We start from the raw sequence: 27,690 nt of genomic DNA on the forward strand, positions 1-27,690 counted from the left end.
GCTTCTCACCACAGCCGAGGAACCCCCCCCCCCATCCCGACCCCCCCCCCCCCCGGTGGCATTTCCCCCTCCACGTGCCCGTGCGACACTCAGACCTCGGGGCAGGAACGTCAGCACCAACCTTCTTCGTCGGCATCTTCAGTTTCAAAAACTCGGCTTCTCGGCACAGCACGTTCCAGGGCGCGTGGATTTTTACAAATCCAACCCCGTGAATTTTAGTCTAGGGAGGAGAGAAGTGCTCGGTCAGCGCGGAGAGCCCGGGGTCGGGGACCGTCTTCCCCCGGGGGCACGACCGCGGCTGCTGGGGTGCTCGCTCACTCCTCCTGGCCCCCCTCTCTGCAGGGCGCCCGGCAGCCAGAAGGGCCTGGACCCGGGTCCCGGACTCCGGGACACCTGGGGCATTTTCAGGGACTCCAAGCGGCATGGCCACAAAAGAGGACCTTTCACAAGGGAGCTTGGGCCCGTTTGACCCGGGGGATACACGAGCCGCCCGGTGTCCCCGAGCAGGGACGGGCAAAGTGGAGGCGTCCCCACCCCCCAGCTGGATGTCTTCCCTCCGTGGGGCCAGGCCACGTCTCCACCTGTGCCCAGCGGACCCCTGCGGTCCCCCTGCGGCCCCTGCGTCTGCACCCACTGCCTCCACGCTCCCGTGAGCGGATAGCCCGGTACAGGGGCTCGAGGGCGGGCCTGTTGGAGCCTGGCACCCCCCGAAACTGCTGAGAGCTCAGAGGAGTCGCTTCCCCCTGGGCCAGCGGGTCTGAGGGACAGCGAGGAACGGCCCGGGGCTACGGGGGCTGGCCGGCCGGGAGCTGCACGGCCAGGGGCTTTATCAGCGTGGACACCACGGCCCTTCACGGCGGGAACACGGGGCTTGGGGAGTAGAGTCACGGCCCAGCCTCCCCCCAGAATAAAAGCAGCACACGGTGCCTCAACGCCCCCCGCCCCCCGGCCCCGGCTGTATATCCAGAGGGAAAAAGCCTGAACCTTGGAAAGATACGCGCATCCCACCCTCACGAGCACCCTTCACACCGGCCAAGACAGGGGAACCACCGCGTCCAAAGATGGACGAGCGGGGAGAAGACGCGGCGTGTGTGCACAAAGGAGGATCACAGGCCACGACGTGGCAGAAATCCCGCCATCTGCCACAGCGTGGACGGACCCGTGCCTTCTGCTCCAGGAGACAAGGCGGAGAAAGAAAACACCCCGTGGGACCCCCGACACGCGGGATCTTCGACGGCGGGTTTCACAGAAGCGGAGAATCGACCGCTGGCTGCCAAGGGAGGTGGGTCAGAGGCTACAAGCTGGCGTTAAAGGAACACGGGCTCTGAGGTCCCCGCGCAGCACGGCGATGCCAACACCGCGGAGATCCTCCGCGGCGGCCGCGTCCGAGATCTCACCTGGGCCACCGCCCCCCTGTTGGTGAGACACGTGAAGCCTCCGACACCCCTCGACCTATCTCCGAGCCCCTGAATTCTGGGTCTCGATTCCCTTGGTGGCTCCAACAGCCCCAAGGAGGTGATACGAGGCGCATGCAACATAACGGACGTTCCGAGCGCCCCGAGATAACCAGCGTGCCCCGTGGTGGTGACGTCACCGCGACCAAAAGCGAAGAAACACGGCTCGTCTGTGAGCCAGAGGCGCCTACGGCAGAGGGGCCCGCAGCCCACCCGACTCCTCGAGGGGTTCCCCCCCAACCCCGGGCTCGAAGGCCGGGCTGCCCCAGAGGTCCTGCCCGGCTCTCCTTTCCACGGTCCTGAGGCGTAAGGGGACCGACCGGGAGTCTTGGCAAAAGGGGCCCAGGATGTGGAAGGGAGGGTGTCACCTGCGTGAGCCCAGCATCCAGACTCGGGCCCAGGCTCCGTGTCGCGTCCCCAGCCCGGGAGTGGGCACAGCGCGTGGCTTCGTTGCAGGTTCGGGGGAGAAACAATGGGGCCAAAGTCACGTGGGGAAGGATGCTAAGAGGAACATCCTCCGTGGGCCAAATACACCCGCCCACCAGCCCGCGAAGCCGAAATTCACAGGAACCCAGGAGAACGCGGGCAGCTGGGCGGCGGGAGGCAAAGCTTCCAGGTTGGCACAGACAGTGACAGGCGGACCCCACCTGCACCCGGCCCGGGGAAGGGGGCCCTCCCCGACGCCGAGCTCCATCTGGGGCTTCCTCCCCATCCCAAGAGAGGGGGGCAAATGCCCTCTGGCAGAATCCCAGCCCGCCCTTCCTCTGCCAGAGCCCCCACTCCCCTCTGTGGCCAGGGGAGTCGTCCTGTCCGGGACCCTGGCCTCAGTGCCACCGCACAGGCCACCTCTGTGCTGCCCCAGCACGAGGGCCGGTCCCGCTCAGGGGCCTCGGCCTCCCGGCCCCACTGCCCACGGGCACGGCGCACGCGCCCCACACGTGCTCGTCCAGTGAGGGGACGAAAGCCAGACACAGGAGGAACGACCGTGACGGTGCTGAGACCCGCTTGGCGCACGGGTGTGCATGGACTCAGCCCGAACACAAGCCTGGGGGGTGGGGCTGGGCCTCACTGCTGTCCTCGTCTTGGAGCTGGGGACCCCGTGCAGGCTCATGACACGCACTGCGCGGCTTAAAACGACGCGGATTCGTTCTCTCACGGTTCCGGGGCCGGAAGTCTAAACCGAGCTGCCCTCGCGGCCACAGTCCGCCCGGAGGCTCGAGCGGGAAGGTCCTGCCTGGCTCTTCCAGCCGCTGGGGGCTCCAGGCGTCCCGCCTCCGCCACCACGTGGCCTCACCTGTGTGCCTCCATGTTTCAAACCCCTCCTTTCTCTTCTAAGGACACCTGTCATTGGGTGGAGGGCCCGCCCTAAATCCCGGGTCGTCTTGCCCAGAGACCCTGAACTCCATCCACAAAGACCTTTCTTCCAAGCAAAGTCACGTTTGCAGGTGCCAGGTGGACGCGGCTTTGGGGGCCACCGTTCAGCCCGCCACGCGGGTCTAGAGCTGCAGCTCTGAGCCCCGCAGGGCTTTGTGCAGGGAGCCTGTCTACGTGGTCAGAGGAGCTTCCAAGAAGCCTGGGCCCAGGAGCTGGGGCCTGAAGTTGCCTCAGAGTGACCAGCCAGGACCAGGGTGCTCGGGACAGAGGCCCGACGGGTGAGGGCTTCAGGGGCCCCAGGGTGCCGTACCCAGCGCAGGGGGCTCTGGGGAGCGGAGCCCCCATCCTCCTCCAGGGCCGGCGGGTCCGGCAGGCACCGGATGAGGTCCTGAGGTTGGGCGGCCCGAGTCAGCACCCTGTCCCAACCCTGTGTGTCTCTGGCGAGTGATTCAACCTCTCTGAGCCCGTTTCCCCATCTGCAAATCTCTGCAGCATAAGACTTGCTGCATCCTCAGGGCAGCCCCTGGTGCCCCTGGCGTCCCCACCCAGCCCCCCGGCGGGCAGGAGAGGTCACTCTGTTACTTCTGCTCAGGAACGCCTCCCCTTGGCCACGGGGCAGCCGAGGCCATGCGGCTAACGTGCACGGGCGCCCTTGGCCAGCAAGCCCGGGGAAGCCCCGGCGGGCACCGAGATCTGAGAGGCCGCAGGGCCCCGGATCCCGGTGACTCACGGGCGCGGGCCGACCCCGCGGGGCACCCGGGGGGGGGGGGGGGATGAGTGACCGTCAACAGCCCACACGCAGCAGGAGGCTGTCTTCCCGTGTCACAGACCCGGGTCTATTTCTGGGCACCGCTCACCCACCCACAAAGACCCGAAATCCACTCTCCTGAGTCCCACGGAGATTTGTGTGGATAGCGACGAAGGAGCTGGTGCCTGTGGCCGGCCTGCCTGGGAAAGCACGCTCCTCTGTTTACGTGAGCAACGAGGTCTCTCCCAGGAAACATCTGGCGGGATTTGGGAAAGGGGCCGTGGGACCAGTTCGGAAAAAACACATGTGGGATGTTCTCGGACATGGTGCCCGGCCTGACCGCAGTCCGCCCCCAGCGGGAAGAAAGCGCCAGAGGGCCGGGTCCCCGTTTCCCCAGCCGGATGCCCGGAGCAGCGAGGGGCGGGAGCGCCCGCAGGCCCCTGGCGCTGTCCTGGGCAGGGGCAGGGGCAGGGCCCCCGGCGCCCAAGCCGAGGACATGCCCACCTGGCCAGGAGCTCTCCGGGCGCAAACTAAGTACGTTCAAGTCTCTGTTCTGAGCCAAACTCGCAAAAGCTGTGACCTCGCCAGAACTGTTTCCAGCACTTTCCTTTCAGAAGGAAGCAGAAAGTCACAAACCAAACAGAATAACATCCCCACAGGGGACTCGCGGAGGTTGAGCGCCGCAAGGGCTCCCCCCACATCCCCACGGCCGCCATCTGGTCGCGGCCTCCTCCGGCAGCTGAGGGCTCGGGGATTGCTGGAAGGTTCTCGGCAGCAAGGACCAGGCATGGGCGGTTTCTGGTTGCCCTTGGCTCCCCAGAGCGCTCCGGGCAGCACCGTCTCCTCGCCCCCCTCTGACCCCCAGGCCGCTTCACGCCCCGCAGGCACCTTTCTGGCTGCCGCAGGGAACTGACTGAGGGAACTGAGGGTCCCCAGGGTGCTGGTGGCACCAGAAAGGTCTCCGCGGCAGCTCCCTCCCTGTGTGCTGACCCTGCCCCGGCTCCACGGGCGCTGGCTCTGCTGTCCCCAGCAGGGACGCCTGAGCTCAGTCCGGAAGGGGAAGCCCAGGAGGGGCTCAGGCTGGCCCCCCGACCACCACCCGGGCCTCAGCTCCCGACGAGGACCTCGCGACGCCCACCTGGCACAGGCCCCCTCCAGACCCTGCCCTCGGAATGCCGGGCCTGCCCTCGGGGAGGGGTCCTGTTCTCTGCCACAAATAGGTTTTCGTGGCCCATGACGCCCGGTGCCGTGTGTTCTGCCAGGCGCATTTTCCGCGGCACGGGTGTCTGTCTGCTCTTCTGGTCGGCACCAGTGTCCCGCACGGATGTGACCTGGAACACTGGTTCTGGGCCAGAGATGTCCGTGTGGCTGACCACGGATCCCCTGATCCTAGGGACGGAGAGGGTGCCTGGTGCCCTGGGTCCCTGGAGCAGGTGTTCGATGACGCTTGCCGAGTGGGCTGGGGGGAGGAGGGCGAGGCCACCCCTGCCGAGCACCCACAGGGCGCAGCCTGGGGCGGTCCCCTCCCCGACCCGCTGGCAGGTACCGCCGTGCCCTGGCTCGGGGCAGCTCGACCCTGATGGGTTCACACCTGCCCCCCACCCACATGGCGTCCCGGAGTCACCCTCCGTCACCAGGCGTGTGGTCCGCTAACGGGCATGCCCCGCGTCACAGTCTCTCTGCTGACCACGTCTATGCTGTCCAGGAGGAGCGGTCACGTCGTGCACTGGGGCAACCACGCCTCCTACACCATCACACCGCTGCCACCAATCAAAGCTCAGGTGAGCTGGGGGGAGGCCGAGAACGGGAGCGAGGACAGGGCGGGGGGCATCTGTACCCCAGTCCCTGCCACGGGCTCTGCCCCAAGGCCTGGTGTGCTGAGGGAATGAGTGATAAATAAATCACCAAAAATAGTCATTTGCGGTCCTTGTTCTGTGAAAGGCAAAAAGTAAATAAAATGAACGTCACAGCCTCAAAGGAGCTCAAGGGGTAAGAGCAGGGCGCTGATGCGCTCAGAACGCTGACCAAGGCTGGGCCGTTCCCAGGGCGGCCCCAGGCCCACCCCCTGGGGAGCTGGACACCCCTGGAGACCCCCAGGAAGGGCCCTCCCCCTCCACACACGGGCAATTGCAGGGAAGGCGGTCGTGGTGCCGGGCAGAGCAGGAGAAGGGGGAGGGGAGGAGGTGGAGATCGCCCTGAAAAGTCCTGGCCCCCAAACTCCTCGGATCCAGTGCATCCGGGGACCTCAGCCTGTGACCTTGGTTCAAGGTGGTTCCAGCTGTAACGCCCTCAGATGGGTGATGCAGACAAGCCTCTCCGGACGAGGGCCCCTTCCTCCCAGGCCTTGGGGGCCCCCGGGCATGTAAAGGGCAGGGGCCGGCGGACGAGAGGGCGAGGCGCCCCAGGATGAGAGGCGGCCGGGGAGAACGTGCACAGGTCCTCCCCCCCCTCAGCCATGGGACGCAGAAAGGATTACATGGATCACAAACCAGCCATGTTTACCTCGTTCAAAGAAATAAACGTCAAGTCAGAAAGGTCCCGCAAAGGACAGGAAACCACGGAAAAAGTGACACAGCCAATTTGGGAAAGAACCAAGCAGAACTTCCAGAAACAAAACATGTCATAAGGAGCCCTAACGCTCAGCAAACGTGTTTGAAGATCCTCCCTGCCTGCAAGGGGAGGGTCAGAGGAGTCGGTGAAGCGTCCGACTTCGGCTCGGGTCACGATCTCACGGCGCGTGGGTTCGAGCCCCGCGTCGGGCTCTGTGCTGACAGCTCAGAGCCTGCTTTGGATCCTCTGTCCCCCCCACCTCTCTCTCCCGGGACCACGGCAACCCTTCCCACCACCAGCCACAGTCACCTCGTGTCAGTGTGGTGCACGAGGGGTCCCCACGCACCAGAGGACCCTGCCCTGCCCAGATATGCCTTCTGATTCCCGTCGGGCGGGAGGGGTCCCGGGGGGCTGCGGGCAAGGAGCTGTTTGCTTTCCAGCCTTCCCCCAGCACTCCGCGAGGAGGGAAGGGCCATCGTCCCCATTTCACAGGCGGGAAAACTGAGGCCCAGAGAGGAGAAGCCCCCCGGCTGCCCCGGCCGAGCGGGTCTGAGCCTCACTGGGAGCTCGGAGGCCGACCTCCCCGCGGCACTGTGCACCCCCGAAGCTCGTCTGGAAACAGCAGCCACTCCTCCTGACTCGCTTTTGAAAAGCAACATCCACGCTAACAAAGATGGGAAACCCTTGCCTCGGGGGCCACGTCAGCTCCGGGGCAGGCATGCCGAGAAGCGCCGGCCGGCCGGCCTGGGTGCAGAGGTGAGCCCCCGTCAGCAGCATGAAAGCAAACAGACGTGACAGGGTTCCTGCGTCCGTGGCCTCCACAGCTCTACCAAAACCAGGGTCAAGTTCAACCCCGGGGCAGGATGGGCCCCAGCCACCCCAGCACACACAGCCGGGACTTGAGCGCGTGGCCTTCTCGGCAGTGACCCGCGGACATAAATAATGTCCGGCAGGCTTTGAGGCCAGACTTAAAAAACGCTGACGGGCTTCAGTGGCAAGGAAGCGTTGTCCTCCGTTTGGTGGGAAGCCCGGACGCTGGCCCCGCTGCGGTGGGTGGGGAGGGGGCGGACACCGCCCTCCCTTCCCGCCACTTCCTGTCATGCCGTCCTGGGGCCTCTGACACGGGAGCCCTCCTGGACCTCATGTCCAAAACGGACGTGTGGGGCCACCCTCCGGATCGCGGCACCGAGGCCTGTCCGCCCCGGGGTCTCTCCCTTCCCGGCGTCTGGGACGTGGTTTCCAAATGGGGTTCCTCGGAGCCTACGGTGCCTGGGGGAGGACAGTGCGGAGGGGAAAGATGGGGGACCCCAGGCCACAGGCTCCACCTTTACTGTCCCGTACCCGGGGTGGGGGGGGGGGTGTGAGGGACAGTGTGTCTCCCGTGCCCCGTGCGCCCTCGGCCCAGCATAGCCACTGCTGGGGTCTCTGTCCGGGGCTGCCTCTGGGGGACCGAACAGTGCACGGCGGGGGGCTCGCGTGGACGCTGGGGGGCCCATCTCGGGGGATGCTTCTGCTGGCTCATGGAGGAAAAGGCCTGCCAGCTCCTCACAACTCCAAGTACGTTCCGGGCTCCTCAGCCACCGTGCACCCTGGGAGCTGGTTAGAGACGCTGCTCAGGCCCGCCCCCGGCCTGCTGAGTCGGAGCGAGCATCCCGACGGGACCCCCCCCCCCCCACCCCGAGTGTTCCTGTGCGTCTCCGGGCCCTGCAGCCGGACAACCTGCCCGAGGCCGGACCCCGCCCTCCAGACCACCTGCCCCGATCTGCCCCCAACCACGAGCCACGCCTCTCCTGCCCGCCGCGGGCACCGCGCCACCCCTGAGATGCCCGCTCCAGCGCAGCCTCAGCTGTTGCAGTGGGTGCGTGGCGTCCCCCCAAAGAGACGTCCACGTCCTAACCCCAGAATCTCAGAACGGGAGCTTATTTGGGTATAAGACTCTGCAGATGCGCTCAAGTTAAGACGTGGTCACAGCGCGGGAGGGCAGGCCCTTACAAGCAAAGGAGACACACGGAAGGCGGCCCCGCGGAGGCGGAGGCTGGAGGGGCGCGGCCACAGCCCAGGGATGCCGGGGGCCCCCTAAGCTGACGGAGGCAGGAAGGACCCTGCGCTTGAAACCTTCAGAGGGAGCACAGCCCTGCTGAAACCTGGATTTTGGACATCTGGTCCCCAAAACCGTGAGACTCAATCTGTGGTCATTTGTTCGGGCTGCCCCAGGGCACTAACCGGTCCGCGTCCCTAGGACGTCATCCCAGGACGTCTTCAAAGCAATAAACCTCCTGACTTGGGAGAAAGGCCCCGTCGGGGCGCACATTCTGCCCAGGAGCAGTGCGGCCTTGCACGCCCGCTGGCCTCTCGCGGAGCAATGGCAGGTCACGTCCGTGCCCTGGTGACCTCTGGGCGGCTGCCCGGTCGTGGCCGCAGAAGGCTGGGCCAGCAGAGTGCAAGAGGGGCCCTCCTCCGGGGCACCTGGGCGGCTCAGTCGGTTGAGGGTCCCACTCTTGATTTCGGCTCAGGTCATGATCCGGGGGTCGTGGGATCAAGCCCCGCGTAGGGCTCCGTGCTGGGAAGCCTGCTTGAGGTTCTCTCTCCCTGCCCTCCGCCCCCCGCCCCATTTCTCTCCCTCCCTCTTTTCCTCTGCCTCCTCATCCAGGCTATCGATGTAGGGTTTCTCCACCAGGAGTGATACTGGGTCCTGAGGACGTCTGGAAACCTCTGAAGCGTTTTGGTGATCGGGACCTGGGGCGCCAACGGGGCATGGCAGAAGCCCCTCCTTGAAGAGTGACTCCCCACCTCGCGAGCGTTTGAATATCTGATGGAACGCATAGGTTTTTCTCACCAGGAAAGCGCACCTAAGCCCCGGTGCCGCTTCCAATCGGGTCAGCTTGCACAACTGGGTTCTCCTGGGGGCTATCCTATTTCCAAAACTGCCACCCTTCGCTCCCTGTAATCGGAGCACACACACCCCCGGGAGTGATTCATTAGCCAGGACGTCTCTCGCTGCGGCGGGCCTTGGGCCCTGGCCATCTCCGATGGAAGCTCGGGGGTGAGAGGGGCCCTCGTAGAACACGGTTTATGACTCGAGGGACCCCGGGAGGGAGACGACACGGCCTGGCTTCAGCCGCTGGAGACTGGAGCCGCCCGGTGCTGCTTTCGCTTTTAAAACGACCCACATCCACTGCTGAAAAACCTCTTTTAGCCATAGGGCAAAACTTTCAATGAAATTCTTAGGTCTTATTGGGAAAACCGGATCTTTTGTGGGACAGTGACTACCATAACCCTGTTTCCTTTTTTTTATTACTATTTAAAAAAATTTTTGTTTCACTTTTGAGAGAGAGAGAGAGAGAGTGCTTTCGTCAGTGGGGGAGGAGCAGAGAGAGAGGGAGACACAGAATCCAAAGCAGGCTCCAGGCTCCGAGCTGTCAGCACAGAGCCCAAAGCAGGGCTCAAACCCACCAGCCGTGAGATCACGACCAGAGCCAAAGTCGGACGCTCAACTGGCTGAGCCTCCCAGGCGCCCTTCTGTGTTTGCTTTCTACTTCAAAGTCACGATCACATCCTGTGAAGTTTCAAGAAAGGCATGTGTGTTGCAGTGGACTTGGAAAGGCTCCTCCCCCTCCTCCAGATGAACCATAACACGTGATTTAACGTTAACGACAGCCCAGGATTTGCCTCGTGCCAGACTCGAGTTAAGCCCCTGCCCTTTGCTCACGATCACCCACTGACACAAACACGACCGCCGTTCCACGCTACAGATGGAGAAACTGAGGCCCACGCGACCCTGTAAGCCTTGCGAAGGGCAGGCCAAGGCTCTGGGATCTGGCCGGGGTCAGTGCGCATTGCCACACCTCGGGGGGGGGCCTTCCGGGCGCAAGACTCTGAAGCCGTCGTCGGGAAAGAATGACGGGAACAGGGAGCGCATCCCTTAGCGGACGGACCAGGCACAGGTAGCTCGGAGCCCAAGCTCGCCCAGCAGCCTCTCCTGCCTCCGACAGAGCCCGTTGTCTCCTCCAGCTACGAAGCGCCACGTCAGAGCTGAGCCCACACAGTGGCCACGTTGTTCGGACAACAGCACGGGGCTGGCCGGGCGGAACGTGCCGGAAGTCAGCGCACCGACGGCTCCCCTCTTCTGAGCGGCCCAGGGCTCAGGTCTCAGACAAAGTGAGGAGACAGAAAATCCCAAGGGACGGGCACTGCGCGCCCTGCCCTCGAGAGAGCCCTCTGCAGTCTCCTTAGGACCCCGAACATCAAAGCTCACAGGCCCCTCCAACGGGAACCACTCCAGCCGCAGAAATCAACCCCCGCCAGGGAGCCGAGCCTCCGAAGGAGAGAGTCACCCAGAGAAATGCTCTGTGTGCAGCACGAGATCCCTCGACTGCTAGGTCAGGGGAGAGAGAGGCCCCACCACGCGTTTCCGGATGCGTTCGGGGCCAGCGCTCTGAGCGTGTCGGGAAAGGGCGTTCACACCAGCTGACTCTGCCGACTGGCTTGCTGGTCGGAGGACCCCAAAGGCGTCCCTCTCGCCAGACCCAAAGCATCCATCATTTAAGGACGCGGTGGTTCTCGATGATACGCGGCAAACTGAAACCAACTTTTAAACACGCACCGTTGGCTCACGACTCCCTCAGGCCGCCTGCTGACTACTCGCGCTGCTCTTAACGTGTCGCAGAGACCTTTGCTCATTCTCGGCCAGTCTGCACGGTGACAGCGCTGTGGGCGAGGGGCCTGTCCCCCCAGTGCTCGCGGAAGGAACCCCCCACCACCCTGTGCACAGAGAGGTTAAGGAGCTGGCAGGGGAGGGCACGGCAAGCTTGCCGAGAAGTGGAGGGAAGCACCGACTGTCCCAAGGGCTGCCGAGGCCCTGCTCCCGGCCGCTGCCCAGCCTCCCGCCACCGGGGCGGCCCTGCACCCCGGGTGACTCAGCCTTTCATTCTCCCCAGAACGCTTTCCTTCGAAAGATGCTCAGGCTTTGCCAGGGGCAGGCGCTGCAGAAAACGGTTTTATGGTCGGGGGATTTCAGAGCACCAGAGCCCCCAGAGATCAAGCCAGACTGACCTCCCCACCTGACAGATTGAGAAACTGAGGCCCCAGAAGGGCCGAGGTCAGTCTCCAGGAGAGCTTCATCCTCAGTCCCTGGGGAGGGGCACGTCTTCCTTAGGGAAGGACGTGACCAGAGCAGGAAATGCCCTGCCCCTCCCCGAGAGCAGGTGTCTCCGGGGCCGGTGGGTGCGGGTTGCTGGCTGGGGGGTCTCCCCCAAACCCGAACAAGCGATTTCTGCCCAACCTTGACAGGAGCGGCCTTTGCGTCGGCCCTTGTCGGAGAGCGGGCTAAAGCCAGGAGGACCCCTCGCCGCACCGCCTTCTGGACACGGCGCCGGGGCCCCGGCCGGCCTGCGCACCCCGCGCGCCCACAGGAAGCGGGGACGGTTACCTCCTCGTCCCGCTCCAGCTCCAGGCCGGCCTCCAGGAGGTTCCCCTCGTACTCCTCCCTGCGGAAACGCTTGTCGTCCTCGTGGTAGTCCATCGGGGGCTCGGGCCCCCCCGCCGCCCCCACGTCCCCCTTGCCCGGCAGCGGCCGGTCCTGCCTGGTGCCGCGGGCCGCGGGGGCCGCGTCGCCGTGCTGCACCCTCCTGGCCAGGGTCCTGCTGCCCGAGGGCCTCTTGGGGTGGTACACCAGGATGTAGTCCACCTTGCGTCTGCCGTCCCGGAAGTAGAGGCCGTGCTTGCACTCGGCGTCGGGGTCCACGGACAGCGAGTTCAGCAGCTGCGAGGGGAGGACAAATCACCCCTGTCAGACGGTCAGGGGCGGGCCCCTAGAGGGGAGCGGGGTCCTAACCGCCCGAGCGCCCACCCTGGGGCCGGCAGGGTGGGCGCACGGCGGCCCCGTCTCCGTGGAGCCGGCGTTCGAGGGGACGTTCGCCGTCACGGATGCAGGGAGGCCGGGCCGGACCCCCCACCCCCCCACCCCTGCTCGGGAGGCCTCCCGGTCAGCGGAGGTGGAGCGGGCTTGCTGGGAGGGCCCGGCCTGCTTGCAAAAGCGGCCAGAAAAAGTGCAAGACCACCCACACCCTCCAACCCGGGGAAGTGACCTCTATTCGCTTCCCCAGGGCCCCCGGCCGGGGCAGAGCCACGCTCGGGTCCCGCGCCTACAGATCTCAGCCTCTGATGGCCGGCGTGCAGGGTAACTTCCCGGCAGCATGGCCGTGGACCCTCGCCTGGCCCGGTTCCAGCTCTGACGCCAGTCAGCTGTGTGTTAGTCTGGGTCCCCCAAGGCCAGAGCCTGAGTTGAGTGCGTGGGTTCAGAGGTTTACCCGAGAGGTCGTCTCGGGGGCCAGAGTGAGGGTGAGGGGAGGTGGGCACGGAGGGAGGGGCTGAGAGAGGCGGGCTGCAGGCAGGGTCACGGCCTCATTAATTCCCCTTTCCAGGTGGCCTCCACCTGCTCCCGCACCAGGGGGTGCCCTGACAGGGGCTGCTCTGCATGGATTTGCTTGCCTCGGTTTCCCTGTCTGCCTGAGGGGCTCTAGAGGGCCAACGAGACAGAAATGGGGGACTGAGGAGTAAAAACTAAAACCGCCAGGTGCCTGGGTGACTCAGTCAGTTAAACGTCTGACTTCAGCTCAGATCACGATCTCACAGTTCGTGGGTTCGAGCCCCGCGTCGGGCTCTGTGCCGACGGCTCGGAGCCTGGAGCCCGCTTCGGATTCTGTGTCTCCCTCTCTCTGCCCCTCCCCGCTCACGCTCTGTCTCTCTCAAAAATGAATAAACGTTAAAAACACATTAAAAACCTCAGCACAGCTGCACTGCCACTAACACTCAACGCGAATCTCTAGAACTCCAGTGGGATTTTGCTGGTTGCTGAGGGCAGACAGGTTAATCAGCAAACGGGTCTTCGGCAGGAAGGGAAAAGAAATAAAATCATGCTGGAAGTAGCCTCGTGAGCAGCTCTCCTCAGAGCCGAGCCTCAGTCCTGCAACCTGACCTCCCGGCTTTCACCCCGTTCCTGCCATCAGTCCTAGACATGCACCTTCAGCCGAGAATGAGGCCCCCCCCCCCCCCAGGGCGTGAGCCTGGCACGTGGCTGAAGGCAGGCCCCAGGCCCCATGGTTCGAGGACAGAGCTGTGCTCAGAGTCTCCCCACAGGGTCGCCTGGAGACCCAGGATGCCCCCCGACCCCCGCACTGGGCTCCAACGGGCCTTGCACGTGGTCAGGAGAAGCCGTGGGAGTCCCGAATTTCGGGGCTGATGGTCTGTGTTAGGTCCGAGGTGCAACAAGGACACCTGGAGGGCGGGGGCCCCCGTGTGATCATTTCCTTCCAAATGTCCGGCTCGGGGGCAGCAGGGAGAGAGGAGAGGGAGAGAGGCAAAGTGATGGATGCACGCCTGGAGGGAGAGGGGCGTTTGGGCCTCACCCCTGGTTAGGGAGGGGGGCGTCATGCCCCCCCCCCCCCCCAGTCGCAGTCTCCCCGGCTGGTATCAGGATGCTCACAGCCCGACAGGGCGCGGCCTGCACCCAGGGCCGGCAGGTGGCTGGACGTGAGCGGTCGATTTCCACCTGCAGCGACTGGGAATCTAGGGCCACCTAGGTGGCCTTCACGGGACCTGGCAGTGTGGATGCCCAGCTGGCTTGCTCTTACGGGTGTCCATCCGGAGACTCGTGGGTGAGCAAGGGCCAGGGCCCCACCCGCGCGGGCAGGGTGGGAGGAGGAGGGGAGAAGGGAGTCCCAGCCCCGCCAAGCCCCGCACGGGACACGTCCGCCAAAGACCCCAGCCTCTTTTCAGGGTCCTGAGAGGCAGGAAAGAGCGGCTCTCCTCCTCTCCTCTGGGAGGCAGGGGGGGATACAGCGCAGGTAGGGAGGCTGAGCCCAGCCCCGAGTCCCGTCTGCACACCCAGGGCACCCTCCCTCCCCCCAGTAACTGGGACAGGGCCGACACTCTTCCTGAGCTCAGGGCACGTCCTCTCACTGAGTCCTGACCTGATGAGGGAGCACTGTGGTACCGTGGGCAGGACTATTTCCCACACAGCGGGTGGAGGCTCACCCGTGGGAGGAGGTCAGCCCACGCTGCGGGGGCCGACTGCCTTCTCTAACCTGCCTGTACCGACTTCCCTAGCTCCCTCTCCCCACTCCCGCAGGCTCTGCCCGAGTCGGGACATCCGTGTCCCCTGTCCTCGCCTCCGCACACGCCGTGTTCCCTCCCTGCAGGTGCCTCCCTGCTTCCCGGACGTGGGGCCAGTCCCCATCCCCAGTGCTCCGGGGGCCCCCGGTCACTCCGGCCAGCGGAGTCTCTTGGGCTGGGGCTGTCTTGGGACCATCTACTCACGAGGTGTTAACTCCCAGGAGCAGGGCGGTGGGATCCCCAAAGCCGGGCCAGGGACCCCCCTTCACACAGCTCCATCTAGAACCAGCTACACACACAAGGGGCTTGGCACCTGCCAGGGGCCCTGCAAATGCTCCTGGGTGGCTGGGATAATGCCTAGTATTGAACAAAGTGGACAAAAAAAGAAGCTGTAGTGAATGGGGAGGAAATTCAGAGTGAGCCCGTCAGGTCAGAGGGCAGGAAAGTGGGTCTGGGGACATCCAAGAATCCCCCACCAACACGAGACAGGGAAAAGTTAACCGGGTTCAAAACTGAACACTAACCATCTGTCTGCTGGGGCCCGATCGTGACCTTTCAGGGCCTTTGTAGTCTGGGGGAGAGAAAAAATGTCCCTGAAACATCTCCCCCCGCCTGGGGGGAGCGGCACGGAGGCCCCGTCAGGAATGGCTGTCCCTTCTACCTGCATTCCAAGACCAGCTGAGCACTTAGCTGTGCTACCCCAGGTAGCTCCTTCTGGAACCTTCCTCGCAAAATGAGGGCCAGGGGGAATAATAAAACCCCCCTCGTATAACACGACTTCCCTCAAAGGGTTACTGGAAGGATTAAACATGTCTATACACAAAGAGTTCACACCAGGCCCCGGCATATAAAGAACCCACAAGAGGAGTGTGCTGTAAGTGGAAACTGAGACAAGAACAGATAAAGAAATAGGGGAGGGCAGGGGAAAAACAATCCCATGGTCCAAGTGGACCACAAGTGAAAGACGGTGGGCTGCCCCGTGGGGACGGGCAGGACACAGCCCAAAGCACTGGTGTGAGAGTCCCTGATCTCCCTCAGGGCCTGGCCTGGTCACTGATTTGTTGTGGACCAGGGGCGTTCTCTGTTGGGGTCTTAGTTTTATGAAATGGGGGCGCTCCTATCTGAGTAAGTGTAAGGGCTTAGCAACCTTTACACAGAAGGTGTGGGTTCCCTTCCTACCATACTGTATGCAGATCAGAGAGCGATTCTGAGCTGGCTATAGAAGGAGCTGGAGAGGGAGTCGCAGAGTAAGGCCACGGGGGCGGCCGTGGTGGCCATGTGTCTCCGTGGGGCCCTTCCGTGACGCGGGGCAGTGGGTGCTTTTCTCGTGCAGGACGGGACGAAGCGGTGAAGATTTAAGTTGCAGCAGGGAGGTCACGGGTTAGACTGTATGTGCAACTTTCCAGTGCGAAAAAAGCTTGAAAAAAGCCTCAAGACCTTCTCCTCTCCGTATCCTCGAGAAAGGGGCAGGTGGCCCCTCGGCACACCTTTCTTGAAGGCGGGGGATCTGCCATTCATCTTTTTGACGCCTGGCGCCGAATGCGTGGTTAAGGAACGAACGAACGCACACATACATAAAGGGCCAGGGGAGCTGGGGCTCTGCACAATTCCCGGCGGGCGTCGCCAGGTCAAGGGTACCGGAGCTGAGACCCAGCCGGGCCAGCAACGGTGACACCACACTCCCCAGCCCCGAGCCTCAGTTTTTCCATCTGTAAGGTGGGGACACAAACGTCCCCTCGACCTAAGTCACGGGATTCTTACGCGGACACGCGTCACGGGAGATCGGAAGGTATTCCAAGGATCATCCCCAGAGCGCCTGGCAGGAAGCGCTCCCGGAAGGAGTTTCCCTGAGGAGGACGGTAAACACGGTGGAAAAGAAACGACTTCCTGAGGTCACACCGGAGGATGTCAGGGGACCGGGGTCCCCTCCACGGCAGGCCTGCCCCAAGCGCCACAGACAGCGGGAGGGCAGCCTACGTCCGGTCCACACCTGCCTCTCTAAACTCTCTCCCCAAACTCCGAGAAGACGGCAGAAGAGGCGAGCTGGCCGAGGACCAGAATTCCTTTATTTGGCTTCTGACTTGGAATCGGAGCTCCAGGAGCCGAAGTCACACGTTCGTGTGAGATGGCCGAAGCCGGGGCAGGTCTAACTGGGGGCAAAGAGAAGCTGCTACGTTCCCTTGTTCCTAAAACGGGGAAAAGGAAACCAGCCACCTGTAAAGTTTCTTTCGGTTCTGGGACTCTTTCCGCGTTCACTTTCGAACTTCACTTTGCTCCCCCAAACGTTAAAGCTTAGATCACCCGCGCGACAAATGACTGTCGGGCGCTCCCCACCACCTCCACACGGATCGTCCCCGGTCGGTCGCCGACAGAGAAGCCCTCTTATTTTCCAGGCAGGTCGACACCAGGCCCGGGCACTTCTCTCTGGGGCTGTCTGGGCTTGTCGGGGCATACAGATCCGGGGCCGCCGACAGCCAGCAGGACGAAAGCAGAAACTCTCAAAGATAAACACAAAGAAAACTTAGCGAAATAAATTGCGTCCAACTTGGCCTCTGGCTCTTGAGTCGTTTCTGGCGCCTCTTGGTACAGAAACAACGAGCTGACTCTTATCCTGGAACCTGGGAATGGCAGGAAAAGTAGAGGCCTGGGGACTCCAGCTGGGAAGTGTAGCCTGCATGGGAGGGGAGTCCCGATGGCCAAGTTAAACTCCATCCATGCTGCAGCGGCACGTATGCAAGCTCGTCTGGGAACCGGATAGGAACTCTGTGACCAGCCCACGCCCTCCGGCCTTCACCGGGTGACTCAGGGTAATCACCGACCAACCGTCACTGGCTTGAGCTGTGCTGGGGATGCCCTTGGAGGCTCTCCCCATCGTGCTTCCAGCCCGCCCCGTAGACATTTCACCGGCAGGACACTGCTCGTGGGGTCAGTGCCCCTGATTCACGGCCCTCCGAGCCCAGGGTCTGCCCCGAAACCTGCCCATAGGAAGAGCCGTGTGCAAATTAAGAGGCGACAGTCTCGTCGGGGCTTGTCTACGCCTTCCCAGACCGTGAAGACCTCTAACGAAGGGCCAAGTCTTTGCAGATTTCGTGGCCCCCGCCAGGGTCGGGGGCAGACAGAGAGTTTCTGAATCCAGATAAGCAACAGGCCCCTGAAGTACAACTCCAGAGCCCAGGGCCATTGTTAAGGGCTCGGCTCCCTATTTCAGACCCAGCCCATCATCAAGGGGAATTCGGTCTTCCTCTGGAATGCCCACTCCTCTCCACCTCTTTGGCTGGCATCATCTCTGGCGCCTTCTCACTGGTGCCCCCACACTCCCGCCTCTGGGTGTTGCCACAGGAGACAGACCTCTTTGTCTGGAAGGCCCCACCCGACCCCCATTACGGGTGGAACCAGCTCCTTCCCCAGGACGCTTGTTCCTCTGGCAAGCTGTCCATGACACCCGCTTCTGTGTCTAGGTCCCAGTTAGCTCTCCTCCCAGCTGCTGGGTGACCCCACTCCCGGCCTCAGCGTGCTCACGGGTCGTAGTAACAGCGCCTGCCCCCCAGAGTCGTCAAGATTAAGTGGGCTAATTCTCAGCTCCGGCCCCTTCTACGGAAGGGTCCCTCCGCCACTGTCCTGGGCCACGCTCCCGTCACCACTCACAAAGCCCCAGACAGGTGCCGTTCCCCGTCTCATTCCCCGGGGGTGCCCGCCGCCCGACCCGATGTGGGCACACGGTGTTTTTGCCGAAACGATGGCTCCGAGCTTCTGAGGCCAGTGGTATTTATCCCAAGCAGACACCCCTCTCTCCATCAACACCCGCTCCCAATGCCCCCTGCATCTCTGTGCAAACCCCAGTGCGGAGAGGGCGCAGGGCCTGAGGGTGTCTGCTGTCCCTGGAACACTGAGAGCCGCCCTGCCAGGATCCCATCCCACAGGGGCCTCCCTGAACGCCGGCCGGGCTCTCCAGTCCGGGACTAGGGAGGCAGGCCTGCATCCACGCGAGGTCAGAGCCAAGAAACAAGGCTGGGGCCTCAGCGGCAGCCACTCTAGGGAAGAGCGGGGGAAGGAGAGTCTGATCTCTGGTCGGGAGTGAGCACCCCGGGGTCCCCTCTGCTCTCACTGAGGGCCCCTCTCAGCCCTTCCCTCTCGGGGCAAACTTCCTTCTAACTTTAAACCAAACCCCCTCACTGGCGAGTTCTGCCCTCCAGGGGTCCCCGTGACCTCTGGATCTGGCCCCAGAGGGAACGGTGGGGGTAGCAGGCCCCAGAGAGGGGTCCCCAAGCACGTGGCCAGCTGGCGCTAGCCTACGCGGCCGGCTTCCACTCCCACCAGGCGCCGGCTGGGGACGGGACCGGCGCGGAAAGAAGTCCGGTGCCACCGGCGTCCCCTCGCTGGCTGCCCGGGTGTTGAGCGCTCCGAGCGGGGCACGGCGCGTCCCGGGGATTCCGCGTGCCCCAGCAGGTGAGCGACTCTCCGGAGGGTCCAACCCCAGAAGGGCGCGGCTGTCGCCACCGGGGGAGGGGGGGGTGCCGGAGGCTGCCACCCTCCGGCGGCGCGTCGAGGCGGCTCCCCCCCTCCCCCACGGCGCTGCCCCCACCGGCCCCCACGACAGGGGGGGCGTCCCACCGGGGGGCCCAGCCGTGCCCCGGGGGGGGGGGGGCGGGGCGGGGGAGGCCGGCTCCGCGGGGGGGGGGGGGGGCGCGCCCCCCCCCCTCCCCGGCCGCGGCGCAGGTGAGCGGCCCTCCCTCCGGGGCGCGGCCGCCCGCACTCACCGTGCCCTCGGACGGCAGGTAGCCGATGTCCTCGATGGCGCAGATGTTGATGATGTGGACGCTGCGGTCCTCGGCCGGGAGCGTCGAGTACTTCTCGTTGACCCTCATCGCGGCCGCCTGTGCGCCCGGCCGGCCGGGCGGCGCGCCCTCCGCATCCACGGCCCCGGCGGCCTCTGCGGGGCGGACGGGGCAGCGTTGGCGCGCTCGCAGGGGGCCGGGCCTCCCGCCCCGCCCGCCGCCCGCCCGGCCCTGCCCTGCCCGCGCCCCGTGCGCTGCGGCCGCCCCCCTGCGGGCCCCGCGCGCCGCTGCGGCTGCTGCTGCGGCGGCCGCCGGGGCCGCCGGGGCCGCGCTGGGGCAGGGGCGGCGGCCGCGCGGTCAGAGTTTCCGAAGAAATTTAAACACAGGAAGAAAGCGCTCCGTCCCTGGGCCCCCTCCAAGTGTTCTTTTCACCCGGGAGGGCGCCCCGTGCAGTTTTGGAGGGTGGCGGCGCTCCCGTCCCCCGGGGGGCGGGGGGGGGGGGGGCTCCCAACAGCACCCACCTTCAGGAAAAGTCTCCAAACCTCGCCCTGCTCAGCGGCGGCGGGGTCGCCTTGCCTGGGGGAGAGGGAGGGGCTCCTGGGGTTGAAGTGGGAATGCCCGCCCTGGGGGACTTTTGCTACCACTCAGACACCTCCTCCGGGGAGCCTCCCCTGCTTCCTGTGGGCCCACCCTCTCCAGCTGGCCCTGGCTCCCTCTGCAGCTCCCTCCTCCGGGGTAAGCATGTCTCTGAGCCCCCATTTACGGGAGGCTTAGTGTCCCGTGACCGGGCACGAGCAGTCCCATTTTACGGCACAGTCTGGTCCTCACTTTGCAGCGGGAGGGGGGGGCGGGGGGGGGTGGTGAGGGCTTCCCAGGGCCAGGGAAGGGGCCTGGAGTCCGTGCACGACACTCTACTGCCTCCCCAAGGGAGGGACAGTGACTTAGATGGCTCTCATCCCGGGATTAGCAGGGACCGGGCACACGGTAGGCAGGCAGGCAGGTAGGTGCTTCTCAGGACATGTTTTTAACCCTCCCTCCCGTCAAGAGGATGGCACAGGTCTCCAGGAGCAGCCGTGCTCGGGTTTGGCCCCCACCCCCACCCCCACCCCCAGGGGCCACGCTGGCAACCCTGCCCAGGGGAATGAAGTCTCCTTTTCCTCTGCCTCCCCACGTCTTGTTAGTTCCTCGGGGGGGGGGGGGGGGGGGTGTGTGTACTGAGCACCACCTCCTCCGGGAAGTCCTTCTGGATTGCCCCTCACCCAAGCGCTGGAGCCTAAGACCCACTCTGCACCTCGACCTCAGCACTCCCTTTCCTCCACCTCACTTTACGCCAGGTTTATTCCATACAATCAATGCTCAACAGCTGCTGGCCGGCCACCGAGGAACATCCAGGGCCTACAGAAGTGACCAGAAAGGAAGTGACCAGAAAGCTGTCCTCCGAGGTGGTGATGTCACCGGCACGCTTTGATGCCCAGGGTGGATTCCGGAATCACAGAGGACGGGGTGGGGGGATGGGGTGGGGTCCGGTTCCAGGTCCAGCACTTTCCGGCCCTGTGATCTCCGTCAGGCCCCCTCAGCCTCACAGAGGGTCCGTCCCGTGAAAGTCACGGGTGTGGCACGGGGAGGCTGGTCTTGTCACTGTCGTGACCTTCCCTGCTCCCTCAACCCCTCACCCCCATTTAGGCTCGGGTTTGTGAATTTCTTGAACTCGGAGAGGTGAACATCTACGAGGTATGATTTGGCAAAAAGAAGCAAAAACTAGAACGCCTCCATCCTGGGGACACTGAGAGTCCCCAACGCCTGGGAAGTGGCACCCGACTGCGGACCGAGAGCGCTCTGGGGCGCAGAGGCTGGGCGCTTCTGGGAGATGCCGGGTGGGGCTCAGTCTCTCAGGCGAGGCCGTGCCCACCTCCCCTCTGTGGCTTTGCCCAAGAAGCTGGGCTTCACCTGTGTCCGTGGTTGATGACGTGGCCAGGTCCAGACACGTGTGCGCTCACAAGGCATCACGTTTCTCGGCCACACGTCGGCCGATTTCCTTGCTCTGCCCCTGGCCTTGCATTCTGCGCCCTCTCCCGACCCCCAGGCCGCCAGGTGCACAGTGTGGAAACGCTCGAGCAGACGGAGGGGGGCGTGCAAGGTGGCCTCTGTGCAGAGCGGAGAGGACAGGCCAGCATGGATTCGTTCCGTCCCCAGGGCCACTTGTGGCCCGGGCCGGGACTCTGTGGGTCTTGGGATCTCGGGGATCCGAAACGAAAACCAGCATTCCCCGCCCCCTGCCCCCAAACCAGGGAAGGCAACGGGGTTCTTCCACCTACAGCTCTCCTCCAAGTTGGGACTCGGAAGGCCTCCCTCCCTCCCCGGTTTCCCGCCTCGGCTGTCCTGCTGGGACTGGGTCTCTACCCTGAGCCGCTAACTGCTCGTAAACCGGACCTCTGGAAACACTGGTGCGTTGGTTTTGCACTTTCTGCTTTTTGCCTCAGTGATTCTCATCGTTCAAAACCCAGAGGGGCAGATCTCGCCAGCTGGATTAAGTCCCCGCTCACGAGTTAATAAAAACCCAGTCTCATTAGTCTAAATGGTGCGTTTCATTATGGGAAGTTCCGGGCGTCAGCGCTCGCCCTACTTTGCCGCGACGCTACCCTCTCGGGCTGTTGTGATGTCCACCGCTGTTATGCTCTCACGTCTTGGCCGACATTTGAGTAATCGCCAGGAGCACAAGCACGGGGTGACAGGGCAGCGGGCAGGGGGCCGAGCTCGCAGTCAGCTGCAAGACAAGCTCCCTTTTAAGAGGCTCAGGGGGCCGGCCAGCGACATTTATTTCCCCTCCTTGCCATTGCCCACGAGAAGGGACTCCTTGCTCTGTGCCCTGCCCAGCCGCACCTGCCAGGGCACCCCCCGGCCGTCAGCAGCCTAGCGAAAAGGTAAACAGGCCAAGCTTTAGAAAGGGAGGCAGGTCAGGTGAGCCCCAGGTCACCCATCCAGGCCCTGGTGAGCCCAGGTCAAGGGTTATTCGAGCGATGGCCTCTCCTAACGGGGCGCCCTCGGGCTGGGCTTCTCAGAGGCGCTGCTGACATCTGGGCTGGCTCGCTGTTTGTCCCGGGGAGCCAGGCTGTGCCCAGTAGGAAGGTCAGCGACATCCCTGGCCTCTGCCCACTAGATGCCGATAGCAGCCTCCCTCCCAGTGTGACAACAACAAATGTCTCCAGACATCATCAGATGTCCCTGGGCGGGGCGGGTGGGGGGCAACCCCCCCCCCCAAGGTGAGAACCGCTGTCCCCAGGCTCCCCGTTGGCCCCTGCCTGCCTCTCAAGACCCGCAAGGCTGATCTTACCACCCACGTCCTCAGATGGGAGGGCAGAGGCCGGGAGAGGTGATGTCCTTGGCTTCAGGCCCCGGCCGGGAGGCAGATCTGCCTTTCCATCTAGCTCTCCTGACCCCGCAAACCAGGGCTCGTTCCGTGAATTCAACACGCACACATGCCCACACACGTACACGCATGCACGCGTGCACACACGGGACTAGACCGATGAAGCAGGAGATTCAGTTTGTTTTCACAAAATGCACACGTGGCCCTCGGGCTGCCCGCAGCCGGTGGAGGGGGTCGTGCTGGCTCTGGCGGTCCCCACAGCAGGACAGCCCTCGCCCCAGTACCCGTCTCTGCACTCAGCGGTGCTAAATAAATGTTGTTGACTCACGCAGGCAGCCGGGTGGGGAAGACAGCACGGAAGGAGTGAGCCACTCATGAGTCAGGGCTATGGTGAGCCCAACGGCCCCGTCCCGCTCCCACGCCCCTTCCAGGGTCCGGTGGGCGACCGCCAGAAAGACACGCGCCAAACAGGTGTATGACCTCACGCGCTAAATGCGCCTCGGGGTGTCATTTCCCCCGGGGAAGACGTGCCCGGGAGCTGACAGCTGAGATAGGGTGGGCAGGAGACGGGGCTATTGTCACTTCCTTCCCTCGCATGATGTCAGAGCCCCGAGCGGCGGCGAGGGAGACTCCGCGGGCACAGACCCCGCCAGGCCCGAGTTCTGGAGCGTGGCCAGAGCATGAAGTTCTGTCTGATCCCTGGATCAGGCGTTTTCAGACGCCTTGTGTGTTTTGCTAACCCGTGCCTGCCTTCTGAGAATTCCTAAGAACCCCGCGAGCACGCCCGGCTGGGTTAGAGCCCGGCCAGCTCAGCCGGCCGCCGCCTCCTCCCGGAAGCCTCTCTGCTCCGGCTCAGTTGGTGCCACTCTCCTCTGCTGGCCCCGCTCCCGGCTCCGTCCCGGCACTCGGGCTTGTTTCTGCTCTCTTTCCACCCTTTACCCCCTTCCAGTCCTCAGCACATCACAGATTTCCCTGTTCGTGTTTATTTATTTAACAAGCAGTGGCACGGGGCTTGCTGTGAGCCCGCACCGTGCTGAGCCCTCTACAGACATCAGCTCGAGCTCTTACGGTCATTACGGCCGTCTGCAAGGAGATTGGCACAGCCGTCCCCTACCCTCCAACCCCGGGGTCCTTCCTTCGGAAGCGTCGGGGGAAGTCCAGCCTGAGACTCCCTCCTCCCCAGCGCCCCTTTGGGAATCACAGCGTTAATCCTCACGACGACGGATGCCTGGGCCTCAGAAACCCCGTCCCCCCTCCCCGCTCTGGGGGCTTGGGGACAGGGACAGCCCCCCTCCCTGCCGCAGGCCAAGGCCGAGCCAGCCGCCAGACCCCCCTGCCCAGCGGTGTGGAAACTCCACGTCATGGCCCGCCAGCCCCTGCTTCTCAAAAGCAAAGCCTCAGAAGCTCCTTTTCTGCTTTAACTGTTCTCCCCGGGATTTGAAAGAAGGGAAGAGCTTCAGACTGCCCTGCTCGGGGCAGGGGGGAGTCCCTTGCACCAAAGCTCCCGGCGAAGACAAAGCACGCCCATCTCACCTACATGAATTGAACTGCCGTCCCCTGAGCCTAAACCACTCCGCACGCGCGGAGGCTGCCTCCCGACCGCGTGCTGCCTTCCCGGTGGACGGGAGGCTCTGACAGACAAGGACGGGGTGCTCGCTCGGGGTGAGGGCAGGGAGGCCTCTGGGCTGCGGAGCTGGGGGGCGAGCCGGGGCCCCTGCCCTGCTGAGAGCGCGTGAACATCCCCCCCGCCCCACGCAGCCCTGCATCCTCCACGTGTGTCGGGGGGCACGCGTGTGTGCATGTGTGTGCGCGCGTGGGTGTTGGGAGAGTAAATGCATCACACGTGCACGGTCGTTCCCCTGGGGTCAGTGCCCCCCCCCCCCCCCCCGCCCTTTAATTTCCCTAAGGACCCATCTCCAGGGAGGCTGGACCCTGACGTCATGGGCTCTGGCTACGGCTGGAGCCAATCCCCTTGGACGTGTGTGGCTTCATAGAGTTTCCCCAAGGATCGAGCAGACCCAGAGCCCCCTGGACAGATGACCAGGCTTGGGGATCCTTATGGGACGATTCTGATGCTTTCCGGGGGGACTGGAAATAAGGGACAGGAATAAGCGACCTTTCCAGGTTTTCGCGGGGCCCGGAATGGCCTTCCCCTGGAAACCCTGACGTTCACTTGGTCACGCCCTTCACACGTACGTGACTTCGGTACGGGCCAAGGTCTCCGTCCTGCGCCGAGCTGCTGGGCCACAAGCCTCTCTCGGGCGGACACCCCGGGGCCGGCCCGGCCGGGCACAGTTGCCCACGATGTTTGCGGGACATACGAGCGAGCACGGAAAGCAGGGGCCTCAGCAACAAGTCAGCCCGTCTCCCCGACCCAACCCCGGCGATCAGAATATGAACCGCAGACCTCATCCTCCGGAAGGAACTTCTCTGAAAGGAGGGATTTCCTGGACCCCAGAGAACGGCACTGGCCGATGGGAACGTGATGTGAGCCGTGCAGATAACCGGACATATTCCAGTAGCCACATCACTGCGTAAAGTAATCGGGGGCAGTTAGTAAAAGACTTCACGCGGCCTATTTCACGGAAAAGTAACATCTTTTCCATAGGCGATCAATACAAAAGTTACTAACGAGATATTTTACGTTTCTTTCCCCTACCGCGTGTTCGAGACCCGGGGTGCCTTTTGCCTCGACGGTACGTCCCAGCTCGGACAGGCCACGTTCCCGGGGCTCGGGCCGCGCGGGGTCAGGGACAAGGTGTCGGAGAGCTTGGCTGCAAAGCTTTCTGCCGGGTATCCTTCTGCGTTTCCGGAAGCTTCCGCAAGGAACCCGAATTAGTTTCTTCACCAGGAAACGCGTGACGGTTTCGGACGCCATTGACCTCCCGTGGGGTCTACGGGCTTCCGCTGGGCCCTTTTATCGTTTAAGGGAAAGTGACCCACGTGCTGAACTTTTCTCTCTCCAGCACCACTTGAGACAAGGCCCCCTTTGCCTCAGGGCCGACGGAGCACATTCCTCGAGGTTGTGACAGAGCGCCTCCACTCACCAGACGGATCACGCAGAGCGGGTCACGCGGGCTTTGAGTGGAGGGGGCGGAGCTCTCCAGCCGGCCCCGAAAGCAAGCCCACCAGGGCTCCCCGAGGGCACCCGGGGCCCTCCGTGTCAGCCTCGCCACCGCCCGACCGCGTGCACAGGGCTGGGGGCGTCGGACCCAACCGCCTCCCCTGGGGAGCCCTGGACTCAGGCCGATGCTCGGGAGGTGGTGGGCCCCCTGGAGGAGGTGTCTCAGGCTCTTCTGCACCAGGATGTCTGGTTGGGGGAGGGGGCGCTCGTTCACTTGTCTACCCAGGATTCACTCACTCATTCCCTCACTCATTCATTCATTCATCTACCCTGTTCATTCCCTCCCACCGCACTGGCTTATCGACAGGCGTTCTGGTATTTGCTCCCTCCCCCTCCCAGCATCCTATCACCTCTGCCCTCCTCTCCCTCCCCTGGCTTTGTTTCCCTCCCCAGACTTTGGGGCCCTTGTCTTGTTTGCTGTCTTGCCCCTCCCCCTCGGTTACAACGTCAGCCTCAGGCTACTTTGTCCCGAGTCACTGGCTCTAGATTTTCATGCCTGAAAATGACACCGGCAGTAGCTGTGGGCACCCAGGAGAAAGGCACACACACGCGTGCACGTACGCACACACACGTGCACACACACGTACGCGAGGAGACCAGCTGATCCCTACGGGGCCCAAAAGGGACCCAAAGCGTCTGACCTCCCCTCTCCCGTCGATATGATTAGTGGCCCTGAAATCCATCCAGAAGCTCAGCCCGGCTACAGCCCAGCACTGCCCAGGTCCGCGGACATCGGCGGCCCCCTTCGAGGCGCCTGCACCCCTCGACCCTGCACGACTCGGCCTCCCCACTTCCTGTGTGTGGACTGTTACCTCTGAAATCAGACTCTCTGGAAAACCAAATGTCTCTGCTTTCTTTCCCCTTTCTTGCCCCTCTCACCCACCCTTAAGCAGCTAGAGAATCCCTTGGACAGGTAACGCGTCAGTTTCTTATTTCATGGTTGGATTCTCGGCGCAAAGACCTTGAGATTTTCTTAAGCATCACGCCTCCTCTCTGCTTTCTTCCCCATTTGCTGGAGAGCCCGACCTCTGACCTCAGCTCTGGGTACAAAGCCCAAGACCCCTGCTGGCCCCGGCTCCTTCCTGCCACCTTTCCAAAGAGAAAGCCCATCCTATCCGTGCTCAGGGAGGACGTCGGAGCGCCCAGGTCCTTCCAAAAGGAGAACAAAGGGAAGGAGAAACTCTGGACGGTGCCCAGAGGTGGACCGGGTCCTGTGTGAGCCGATGCACTGAAACCATTTGGTGAGGCAAGTCTATTGAGGGGACATCCTGCTGTCCAGGGGGACACCGAACGGGCCCTGCCCCGCCTCTGTGAACACGCCTCAGAAAGGACAGCACGGCCTCCGGCCCTTGGTGCTGGACGGCCGTCTGCAGCCCCGGGACGTGTGGGGCTGGCTTTCCGGCGAGGAGCCAGGTGCTTCCAGTCCTACGGCCCCAGGTCACAGCCTTGGGGACCAGAGCAAGGGGACTGTTCTCCCTTAAATGACTCCTGGGACCCCCTCGCCAAGGAGCAGACTCTTGCTAACGCCCTCACAGGAGTTTTCTTCCCCTTAGGCTCAGATAGCGCCTTTCCAGAGCGCGTCCCCTGGCCCTCGCTCCCGAGCTCCAATCTGGCCTCTGTCACTTGTCCCCTGGCTAAGTATTTCCTCTCTGTGCTACGAGAGGGGGCTGCTGTCCGTCCTGCTGTGCGCTGTCTTCTCAGCACCCAGTGGAGCCTGGCACTCGGCAGGCTGCAGAGCTCTTTTTCCGAAGCACAAACGAATGAATAACGTGCACGCCATCAGCGTCCACACATCCCAGCGCCATGCGGAGCGAGAACTGGCACCCACAGGCCCGTTTTCATCTGCGCGGCCTGCCTGTCACGGGACGCCGGGAGATCTTTACAAACGGGTTCTTTCCGGGAGCGAGGAGGACGAAGTTGTTGTCTTAACATTTTCAAGCTGATGCAGCAGCTAGGGAACGTTCTGGAGGCCACTGGTCCAGCTGCCACAAAAGCACCATTGACAAGCCCCTGCCAGGGGAGGGGGCAGGGCTGGGCTCTCCAGGCAGGACGGCACCCCCCCCACCAACCCCGCAGGGGCCATCAGCGGATTTACTGGGGTCCTACCAAGAGCTGCCTCGGAGCTGTGGGCCACAGACACAAAGGGACACGGACGGACGCAGCCTACAGCTGTCCGGGAAAGTAAA

At 63.7% G+C, this 27,690-nt stretch overlaps 1 protein-coding gene across 13 annotated transcripts in view; it reads right to left on the reverse strand.

The window, feature by feature from the left end:
• ANO1 (anoctamin 1) overlaps positions 1–27,690 on the reverse strand; it is a 140,512-nt gene that overhangs the window by 62,630 nt on the left and 50,192 nt on the right. For 12 of the 13 annotated variants that reach the window (XR_013550300.2, XM_078433800.2, XM_078433805.2 and 9 more), the window contains exons 2-4: positions 18,996–19,168; positions 11,555–11,887; positions 122–220 (exon numbers count right to left, since the gene is read on the reverse strand). Coding sequence is in view for 12 of the 13 variants with exons in the window: in XM_078433800.2 (XP_078289926.2) it covers positions 122–220; positions 11,555–11,887; positions 18,996–19,168 (605 nt within the window). In the remaining variant the exon portion in view is untranslated. The remainder of the gene's footprint in view (positions 1–121; positions 221–11,554; positions 11,888–18,995; positions 19,169–27,690) is intronic. The other variant, XM_078433809.2, reaches the window with a different exon arrangement.

This window comes from Panthera onca, chromosome D1 (assembly GCF_046562875.1).
Source record: "Panthera onca isolate mPanOnc1 chromosome D1, mPanOnc1 haplotype 2, whole genome shotgun sequence".
In the NCBI taxonomy this organism is placed as follows: Eukaryota; Metazoa; Chordata; class Mammalia; order Carnivora; family Felidae; genus Panthera; species Panthera onca.